The sequence below is a fragment of the Ascaphus truei genome, unplaced genomic scaffold (genome assembly GCF_040206685.1).
Source record: "Ascaphus truei isolate aAscTru1 unplaced genomic scaffold, aAscTru1.hap1 HAP1_SCAFFOLD_1076, whole genome shotgun sequence".
NCBI classification, from domain to species: Eukaryota; Metazoa; Chordata; class Amphibia; order Anura; family Ascaphidae; genus Ascaphus; species Ascaphus truei.
In genome coordinates, this window is record NW_027453942.1 from 106,266 (window position 1) to 118,272 (window position 12,007).

At 49.3% G+C, this 12,007-nt stretch overlaps 1 protein-coding gene across 1 annotated transcript in view; it reads left to right on the forward strand.

Annotated features, from left to right (window-relative positions):
- Nucleotides 1–11,629, forward strand: part of LOC142475166 (cholesterol transporter ABCA5-like) — a 34,008-nt gene extending 22,379 nt beyond the window's left edge. The window contains exons 5-7 of the mRNA XM_075581139.1: nt 7,016–7,107; nt 7,953–8,182; nt 11,443–11,629. Of these exons, the coding sequence (XP_075437254.1) occupies nt 7,016–7,107; nt 7,953–8,182; nt 11,443–11,614 (494 nt within the window). The 3' untranslated portion in view covers nt 11,615–11,629. The remainder of the gene's footprint in view (nt 1–7,015; nt 7,108–7,952; nt 8,183–11,442) is intronic.
- Nucleotides 11,630–12,007: the final 378 nt, after the last annotated feature.

Here is a 12,007-nt window from a genome sequence, read left to right on the forward strand (position 1 = left end):
ATACCGGTATATACATACACACCCAGAGAGGTAATACCGGTATACACATACACGCCCAGAGAGGTAATACCGGTATACAAATACACGCCCAAGAGGTAATACCGGTATACACATACACACCCAGAGAGATAATACCGGTATACACATACACACCCAGACAGGTAATACCGGTATACACATACACGCCCAGAGAGGTAATACCGGTATACACATACACGCCCAGAGAGGTAATACCGGTATACACATACACACCCAGAGAGGTAATACCGGTATATACATACACGCCCAGAGAGGTAATACCGGTATATACATACACACCCAGAGAGGTAATACCGGTATACACATACACCCTCAGAGAGGTAATACCGGTATATACATACACGCCCAGAGAGGTAATACCGGTATACACATACACGCCCACGAGGTAATACCAATATACACATACACGCCCAGAGAGGTAATACCGGTATACACATACACGCCCAGAGAGGTAATACCGGTATACACATACACGCCCAGAGAGGTAATACCGGTATACACATACACGCCCAGAGAGGTAATACCGGTATACACATACACGCCCAGAGAGGTAATACCGGTATACACATACACGCCCAGAGAGGTAATACCGGTATACACATACACACCCAGAGAGGTAATACCGATATACACATACACGCCCAGAGAGGTAATACCGGTATACACATACACACCCAGAGAGGTAATACCGGTATACACATACACACCCAGAGAGATAATACCGGTATACACATACACACCCAGACAGGTAATACCGGTATACACATACACGCCCAGAGAGGTAATACCGGTATACACATACACGCCCAGAGAGGTAATACCGGTATACACATACACACCCAGAGAGGTAATACCGGTATATACATACACACCCAGAGAGGTAATACCGGTATACACATACACGCCCAGAGAGGTAATACCGGTATACATATACACGCCCAGAGAGGTAATACCGATATACACATACACGCCCAGAGAGGTAATACCGGTATACACATACACGCCCAGAGAGGTAATACCGGTATACACATACACGCCCAGAGAGGTAATACCGGTATACACATACACGCCCAGAGAGGTAATACCGGTATACACATACACACCCAGAGAGGTAATACCGGTATACACATACACGCCCAGAGAGGTAATACCGGTATACAAATACACGCCCAAGAGGTAATACCGGTATACACATACACACCCAGAGAGATAATACCGGTATACACATACACACCCAGACAGGTAATACCGGTATACACATACACGCCCAGAGAGGTAATACCGGTATACACATACACGCCCAGAGAGGTAATACCGGTATACATATACACGCCCAGAGAGGTAATACCGATATACACATACACGCCCAGAGAGGTAATACCGGTATACACATACACGCCCAGAGAGGTAATACCGGTATACACATACACGCCCAGAGAGGTAATACCGGTATACACATACACACCCAGAGAGGTAATACCGGTATACACATACACGCCCAGAGAGGTAATACCGGTATACACATACACACCCAGAGAGGTAATACCGGTATACACATACACGCCCAGAGAGGTAATACCGGTATACAAATACACGCCCAAGAGGTAATACCGGTATACACATACACACCCAGAGAGATAATACTGGTATACACATACACGCCCAGAGAGGTAATACTGGTATACACATACACGCCCAGAGAGGTAATACCGGTATACACATACACGCCCAGAGAGGTAATACTGGTATACACATACATGCAGAGGTAATACCGGTATACACATACACGCCCAGAGAGGTAATACCGGTATACACATACACGCCCAGAGAGGTAATACCGGTATACACATACACGCCCAGAGAGGTAACACCGGTATACACATACACGCCCAGAGAGGTAATACTGGTATACACATACACGCCCAGAGAGGTAATACTGGTATACACATACACGCCCAGAGAGGTAATACTGGTATACACATACACGCCCAGAGAGGTAATACCGGTATACACATACATGCCCAGAGAGGTAATACCGTTATACACATACACGCCCAGAGAGGTAATACCGGTATACACATACACGCCCAGAGAGGTAATACCGGTATACACATACACGCCCAGAGAGGTAACACCGGTATACACATACACGCCCAGAGAAGTAATACTGGTATACACATACACGCCCAGAGAGGTAATACCGGTATACACATACACGCCCAGAGAGGTAATACCGGTATACACATACACACCCAGAGAGGTAACACCGGTATACACATACACGCCCAGAGAGGTAATACCGGTATACACATACACGCCCAGAGAGGTAATACCGGTATACACATACACGCCCAGAGAGGTAATACCGGTATACACATACACGCCCAGAGAGGTAATACCGGTATACACATACACGCCCAGAGAGGTAATACCGGTATACACATACACACCCAGAGAGGTAATACCGATATACACATACACGCCCAGAGAGGTAATACCGGTATACACATACACACCCAGAGAGGTAATACCGGTATACACATACACACCCAGAGAGATAATACCGGTATACACATACACACCCAGACAGGTAATACCGGTATACACATACACGCCCAGAGAGGTAATACCGGTATACACATACACGCCCAGAGAGGTAATACCGGTATACACATACACCCCCAGAGAGGTAATACCGGTATATACATACACGCCCAGAGAGGTAATACCGGTATACACATACACGCCCACGAGGTAATACCAATATACACATACACGCCCAGAGAGGTAATACCGGTATACACATACACGCCCAGAGAGGTAATACCGGTATACACATACACGCCCAGAGAGGTAATACCGGTATACACATACACGTCCAGAGAGGTAATACCGGTATACACATACACGCCCACGAGGTAATACCAATATACACATACACGCCCAGAGAGGTAATGCCGGTATACACATACACACCCAGAGAGGTAATACCGGTATACACATACACGCCCACGAGGTAATACCAATATACACATACACGCCCAGAGAGGTAATACCGGTATACACATACACGCCCAGAGAGGTAATACCGGTATACACATACACGCCCAGAGAGGTAATACCTGTATACACATACACGCCCAGAGAGGTAATACCGGTATACACATACACACCCAGAGAGGTAATACCGGTATATACATACACACCCAGAGAGGTAATACCGGTATACACATACACGCCCAGAGAGGTAATACCGGTATACATATACACGCCCAGAGAGGTAATACCGATATACACATACACGCCCAGAGAGGTAATACCGGTATACACATACACGCCCAGAAAGGTAATACCGGTATACACATACACGCCCAGAGAGGTAATACCGGTATACACATACACGCCCAGAGAGGTAATACCGGTATACACATACACACCCAGAGAGGTAATACCGGTATACACATACACGCCCAGAGAGGTAATACCGGTATACACATACACGTCCAGAGAGGTAATACCGGTATACACGTACACGCCCAGAGAGGTAATACCGGTATACACGTACACGCCCAGAGAGGTAATACCGGTATACACGTACACGCCCAGAGAGGTAATACCGGTATACACGTACACGCCCAGAGAGGTAATACCGGTATACACGTACACGCCCAGAGAGGTAATACCGGTATACACATACACGCCCAGAGAGGTAATACCGGTATACACATACACGCCCAGAGAGGTAATACCGGTATACACATACACGCCCAGAGAGGTAATAGCGGTATACACATACACGCCCAGAGAGGTAATACCTGTATACACATACACGCCCAGAGAGGTAATACCGGTATACACATACACGCCCAGAGCGGTAATACCGGTATACACAGACACACCCAGAGAGGTAATACCGGTATACACATACACGCCCAGAGAGGTAATACCGGTATACACATACACGCCCAGAGAGGTAATACCTGTATACACATACACGCCCAGAGAGGTAATAGCGGTATACACATACACGCCCAGAAAGGTAATACCGGTATACACACACACGCCCAGAGAGATAATACCGGTATACACATACACACCCAGAGAGGTAATACCGGTATACACATACACGCCCCGAGAGGTAATACCGGTATACACATACACACCCAGAGAGGTAATACCGGTATACATATACACGCCCAGAGAGGTAATACCGATATACACACACACGCCCAGAGAGGTAATACCGGTATACACACACACGCCCAGAGAGGTAATACCGGTATAAACATACACGCCCAGAGATGTAATACCGGTATACACATACACGCCCAGAGAGGTAATACCGGTATACACATACACGCCCAGAGAGGTAATGCCGGTATACACATACACGCCCAGAGAGGTAATACCGGTATACACATACACGCCCAGAGAGGTAATACCGGTATACACATACACTCCCAGAGAGGTAATACCGGTATACACATACACGCCCAGAGAGGTAATACGGTATACACATACACGCCCAGAGAGGTAATACGGTATACACATACACGCCCAGAGAGGTAATACCGGTATACACATACACGCCCAGAGAAGTAATACCGGTATACACATACAGGCCCAGAAAGGTAATACCGGTATACACATACACGCCCAGAGAGGTAATACGGTATACACATACACGCCCAGAGAGGTAATACCGGTATACACATACACGCCCAGAAAGGTAATACCGGTATACACATACACGCCCAGAGAGGTAATACCGGTATACACATACACACCCAGAGAGGTAATACCGTTATACACGCCCAGAGAGGTAATACCAGTATACACATGCACACCCAGAGAGGTAATACCCGTACACACATACATTGCAGTGGACAGGAGGGGGGGCAGTGGACAGGAGGGGGGGGGCAGTGGACAGGAGGGGGGGCAGTGGACAGGAGGGGGGGCAGTGGACAGGAGGGGGGAGCAGTGGACAGGAGGGGGGGGCAGTGGACAGGAGGGGGGGGGCAGTGGACAGGAGGGGGGGGGCAGTGGACAGGAGGGGGGGGGCAGTGGACAGGAGGGGGGGGGCAGTGGACAGGAGGGGGGGGCAGTGGACAGGAGGGAGTGGACAGGAGGGGGGGGGACAGTGGACAGGAGGGGGGGGCAGTGGACAGGAGGGGGGAGGCAGTGGACAGGAGGAGGGGGGCAGTGGACAGGAGAGGGGGGGCAGTGGACAGGAGAGGGGGGGCAGTGGACAGGAGAGGGGGGGCAGTGGACAGGAGGGGGGGCAGTGGACAGGAGGGGGGGGCAGTGGACAGGAGGGGGGGGACAGTGGACAGGAGGGGGGGGGACAGTGGACAGGAGGGGGGGTTGCTTAAAATATTCCGGGTCCCTCCTCTCCACTCCCCCTGTATGTTTCTCCGCTCCCCCCTCTCTCTCCGCTCCTCCCCCCCCCCCCATGCGCAGCTCCGGTCCCCACCCTACAGTGTCTGACACACACACAGTGTCCCACACACACACACACACACAGTGACACACACACACACAGTGTCACACACACACACAGTGACACACACACACAGTGACACACACACACACACACAGTGACACTCACACACACACACACACACAGATATGTCACCTCTGCTTCCGGGCGCCGCCATCTTAGGCACTCGGCGCCGCGAGGCAGCTGCAGGCTGTCTGCCCACTGCCTGTCCCCCCGCCGGGGAGGGAGGGAAGTGAGCGCCGGGGAGGGAGGGGAGTGAGCGCCGGGGAGGGAGGTGAGTGAGCGCCGGGGAGGGAGGTGAGTGAGCGCCGGGGAGGGAGGTGACTGAGCGCCGGGGAGGGAGGTGACTGAGCGCCGGGGAGGGAACGGGACATTGTATAATGTCAATGTAAGGTACATGTTGTAAGTTGGTGTGGCGGCCATTTTATAAAGTTAATAAAGAGTGCGTAGGTGAAGGTACGTGCGGCCATTTGTGTAATAGAAATTAAAACTGCGCACGCCATTATTTTAATATATATTTATTGTAATATATGTGTTTTTAGTAAGGCATAAAGGTAGAGTGCAGGGCTACAGGGAGTGTTCATTGTGCGTGGTAGTGTTGTCGTGTGTGTGCGTTTGTCCGGCCACGTGCACAGGGGAGTAAGCATGAGTGTTAGCTACAGGGGAGTAAGCAGTGTGTACACAGGGGTGACAGCATGACTATGAGTTGTGGGATGACAGTGACTATATGTGTGGGATGACAGTGTGTGTGTGTGTGTGTGTGTGTGTGTGTGTGTGTGTGTGTGTGTGTGTGTGTGTGTGTGTGTGTGTGTGTGTGTGTGTGTGTGTGTGTGTGTGTGTGTGTGTGTTGTAAACTTACCAAGGACTCCGCAGGGGTTCTGTGGCGGTATGCTGTCAGTGCAAGTGTGTGAGAGTGAAGTAGGTGTGTGTCAGTGATGTCATTGTAACTTTTGGCCAATGAGAGTCGTGTGGGAGGTGTGTCACAGTGGGGCGTATCTCTTGGCCAATGAGAGTCGGGGTGGCCACGGACCAATCAGATTCACCGCAGCTAGTACCAACCTTTCGATTTTATATATTAAAAGATATAAAAGCGTTGTATAGCTGCAATGATAATGTCATAATGTGTTGTACCAGTTGTGATAAGTGTAATGCTACTTGTGCCTCCCCTCCTGCATCCCCATACCTGTCCCCTTTTTATTTGCATTATTTCCATATCCTACTAGCCCCACATCCCATCCCCTTCCTACTTCTTGTACCCCATAAATGTGAACAAAAAAAGAATATTGTTTAAAATTTTGAAAAACAAAAGTCAAAATGAGTAGGGAAAAAAAAAACGCCAGTGTTTTTCTCAAATGAAAGACTCGCACTGCGTTCAGTTTGATCAATCTTGTGCTGTTTGGCTGACCTGATTTTGGGGGCGGGGGGGGGGAGGAGAGATAAAACATGTAACATTTCCCGCTTTGATTTCTCTCCTAGAAAGTTGTTACTCGCGGGATTGCGAAGCCGCGACGTATTTTCATTCCGAATTCACAACGCTGCAAGCCTGCATCGATTCTGCCATCATTAAGGCAAGTCAAAAAGGGTTAAAACAAGGCCCGGGCTTGTGACATATCCTCCTTTGGGGGCTTATTCCCTTGGAATCGGTGAGGACTTGTTCCCGAAAACGTCCAGATCTGCAAAGATGAAAAAAAAAAAGTCACAAATTCTTTGACTTGGCTTTTAAAAGCTGTTTTCTGAATTATTATATTTGATTGATTTATATAATTGACGCCGTGTCTAGCTAATTATTACCATAACAATGTATTTGTTAAATATTTTGCGGTGCAGTCCCACTGCCCTATCAATCATGTTTTTCAAGTATTTTATATATTATTTTTTTTTTAAAGCTCGTAGCCATCTTGGGAACTCCAGTCCTCAAGGGTCAACGACAGGCCAGGTATTAGGGATATCCCTGCTTCAGCACAGGTGGCCGATGCCATTGATTGAGCCACCTGTGTTGAAGCAGGGAATGATTTAGCCACCTGTGCAGAATAACAATCAAAAATGAAACTCAACTGGTGGGTGATTAAAATTTCTCAAGAGCTGATTACAGGGGTGCGTGCGCTGCACCTTTTATAGGGTATTAACCATATCTACACTGAAAACCTATAAATTAAAGGAGAAAAGAAGCGCATGCTCCCGTAATGTGATCCAGTATTTAATAATCGAATGCAGTTGAAAGCATATAGTTGACGCACTCACAATGCGTATCAAAATAAACCGCTTATCTGTTGGGTTTTGCGGTCACTCGTAGCGGCGTCCATGGTAGAGTTCCCCTTTGGTCTGCACACTGGCTCCGACCTCGACCCGGACGCTCAGCTTGATACATTTCCGTGTGTAAAGTTCCTCTCGGGTTTTGTATTTGTGGATTCAGGTGAAAACCAATTATTCTGCGTGGAAGGAGCTGAAGGTGACGCAGGCCGTGGTGATGGGGGAGGCGGCAGTGGTAGAAATCGACACGTTTCCGCGGGCCTTCATGTTGATATATCTGGTGATGGCCTTCTCATCGTTTGGATACTCTTTGGCAGTGCACGTAGTGGCCGAGAAACAAAAGAAGCTGAAGGAGTTTATGAAGATAATGGGTCTCCACGACACTGCGTTCTGGTACAGTCGGAATATTTCTTATGTTACATCCCACATTTTTACTTTGCTAAGGCTGCTGCCCCAGTGCCTCCGCTACACGTGCGCCCGCGAGGCTGGCGGCGCGTGCAGCTGAATTCCCCGGTCTGCAGGGAGCTGCAGGGGGAAAGACGGGGGGGTGTGATGGGGGTGTGACGGAGGCGGCCATGATGTCACCCGGCAGGTTCGCCCTCATTGTATCAACCGCCAAGGGCGTGGCCTAGCGCTCGGTCGCCCGTGGCCATCACCATTTTCAGGTGTTCCTGGAAAACTCAGCGCGTGGCGTTGGCCCCCCTCACAGCGGCCCCGGCCCCATTGAAGGGAGGGCTCTTGTCCCTGCAGCGTCCGCCACAGCGGGCGCTGCAGTAGCCAGTGGGGACCAGGCCTAAGTCAGCTAGGCAATGGTGGGGCAAGGTATGTAAAAGAGAAACATCCTATAGCTTTCAAATTGATTTTGTTTCTTTGATACACCCGGTGCAGTATTTTGCCCCACATTTGCACCATTTTTGCCCCCCTAACGTAGACCCCCTGCGAGTATAAGTTCAATTTTGCTCTTGCAATAAGCCGTTTGGTATTGTTCTTGGGGCCATTATACTGAGCGGTTACAGAAGCAGTTAGAGGAGGAATTATAGGGAGCGGTAATAGGACTGTTTTGACCGGCTGTGAACTCTTTGCCGGCAAATCAGATGACTGACATTCTCATATAGATGCGAAAAGTGAGCCGGACAAACTAATGTAAACAAAAAACGATAATCGGTGCACTGTAAATAAAAAGTGCACTAAATTAGGATGTTTAGTATAAAATAATCTAAAGTGGGGGATACCGAGCAGAGTTCCCCGCCTGACACCCACGGGGAGTTTGAACTCTGTGACCATCCCAGTGGCCTCGATGTTTATTGGGACCTCCCCCTCCAAACGCTGCTTCCTGGTCTTATATATGGCTAGTCTAGCCAATGCCAGGAGCAGGTTTGCAAGGGGATCCCTAGGCTTATTGTCCCGGGACACTGGGTGCCCAAAAATGAAAAGGCGAGGGGAAAAGTGCAGCCAGAACTGCAGGAGAAGGCCCCTCAAGGTGGATAAGAGGGGCTGCAGTCTGGCGCAGCTAAAATAAATATGGTACACGGACTGCCGCTCGCCACAAAAGGGGCAGGCGGCGGGGGAGTCTGAAATGGGCCAAGTACTCTCCCGTGCTCAGTGCACCGTGGAGGACTCTGCAACTCAGATCCTCTTGCCCTCGTTTGCAAGAAGTACCCGCCTCCAGATGGTATCGGGGTGAGTGACAAGGGCGAGGTAGTGCACTGTATGGAGCACAAGAGAGTACAGGCCTTTCCTCGGCATGCCGCGGAAACATGCCGGGGACATGTCCCCCAACCTGCTGAGGTTGGGGGCGAAAGGAGCCTGAGGAGGTTGCCGTGGCTTTGGTCCCACGCAACGATCCGGAGAGCTGGGGGTGATAGGTGGGCAGGGCTCTCCGGTCTGCAATACCCCCTCGAGGAAGGTGCGTGAGCCGGGGGGTGGATGGCATCTTTAATCTCCTGGGTGAGACGACGAGGGACGCGGGCAGTAGGCAGACCCATACGGTGTGCGAGCACCTCTGCCCCTACCCAGTCCCGTCGTTCGTAGTCCAGGAGATCCCCGACTCTGGTCACCCGCGCCAGGATTAGTTGGCGGCAGATATAGGGGACGAATCCAACATCCGAGCCCCTACTGCCTGATTAAACAGTGGGGGCTCGGCGAGGAAATCAACCCCCACCGCCGCCTGTCCGCGGAGTGATAATAGGAGCAGTTGGGGGAAGAGTTATAGGGAGCAGTTATACGAGCAGTTGGGGAGGAGTTATAGGAGTAGTTAGGGGAGGAGTTATAGGGAGCAGTTAGGGGAGGAGTTATAGAAGCAGATATGAAAGACATTATAGGCAGTGATTAGAAGATCAGTTAGGGAAGCGTTTTAATAAGCTGTATGAAGCGACGTACCTAAGATTGGTACTTAGCATTGATAAAACCCCCCCGGGTGAGGAAAGTGCGTAGAGATTCCCTGGAGAAACGTTATTTTTTACTAATTTGTTCCCTCCTGTGGGACGCGGGTTGCCTGGTGAGCATAGAATGTTATACAAGATCGCACACACCAGAGAGAAGAGTCATTGCACACCATGTTCTGTGATTACGCTGAACTGACCTGTTAATCAGCTATGAAATATTCAGCCAAACAGCAAGGTCGTAATAAAATATATATATATCCTCCTTCATGTAGAAGATGACCAAGCCCTTTACATTCGTACAGAGGTATAGAGTGTCCCGGGGCACAAGAGTCCAGAGTCTGTGCTCAGAAACAATCACCAGCTGTGGGTCCACAATGTGTATTGTATGGTATGTCCGAGCACATATTACTTAATTATAATAATAGCATGTTCTTGTATAGCGCTGCTAGTTTTACGCAGCGCTTTACAAGGTCCCTGCCCCGTGGAGCTTACAATCTATGTTTTTGGTGCCTGGGGCACAGGGAGATAAGGTGACTTGCCCAAGGTCACAAGGAGCCGACACCAGGAATTGAACCAGGTTCCCCTGCTTCCCACTCAGTGTCGTTACTCACTGAGCCGCTCCTTCTCCTTACTTCATCAAGAGTCAATGTAAATATTACCAGAGGCTAATGGGTAGGTCCTGACATGCATTGATTGTAACTCCTACTGTGAGTAGAACACAAGCCACACAGCATAGTCCTGTGGATCTGCCTATTGAATCACAGCCGTGAGACAAGTACAGACCACCGTTGGGCTAAAGGGCCGGTGTCACCAGGATATGACGCAGTCAAAAATGTATCATTTTGTTGTTGTTGATAAAGCGCTTGATAGCGCGAAACGCGTTAGAGCTACTCTACCGTTCCCCGATTTTTATTGTATCGCTATGATGGAATAAATCATCTTTTTTTTTTTTTTGCAATCCAGCCTCCATCTTCTTTAGCAGTGCCCGCCATGCTCTTCCCCTCCGTGGGAACACGTCCTGTTATTCGTACAGAAGTAGCCGACGCGATTACTCCTGTTACCGCGCTCAAACTCCCCCACGAAATAGCGCGACTTGTTGGCGTCACCGCGACCACACAGCGACTAGAGAAGTAACGTCTTAAACTGAATGGGCTTATTGTGCACTTATATAGAGGTTTATTATACCTTTACATTATAGTTACAGTTGTTTTGAGTCTCCTTGCTGCAAAACAGGTGTAAAAATGAGTGGAGTGCTGTGCTTGTCCCCAGGCTGCCGTGGGTTCTCCTGTACTCCAGCTTTGTCCTGCTTATGTCGCTGCTGATGGCCGTTATCACCACCGTCTTCTCTCCGTTCACAAAGAGCAGCTGCTTTTTGATCTTTCTGCTGTTTTCCCTGTATGGGATTTCTCTGGTAAGCACTCTGTTAATGCACCGAGCGTGACGTGTGTGTGTGTGTGTTTGTCATTAGACACGTGTGCACATTTCAGTCTACACCTTGCACTGGCCTAGGACACTTGGTCGCAGTCATTTTGCCGCGACTAAATGGCCGCAGCTGCCAGGACAGACCGCTGCCGGCCTCTTTGCCACTAAGTTGTGACTAACATTACTCCGTACCCTAAAACTCACTAAAGTTAACCCCTAATACTAATACTACCCCCTACCCAAAAACTTTAACCCTTTACTATAAGCCCGACCCTAAAATCCCCTACCCTAACCGCTAAAACCCCTAAAGTTATCCCCCTAACCACTAAAACCCCTAAAGTTATCCCCCTAACCACTAAAACCCCTAAAGTTAACCCCCTAACAACTAAAACCCTAAAGTTAACCCCTAACA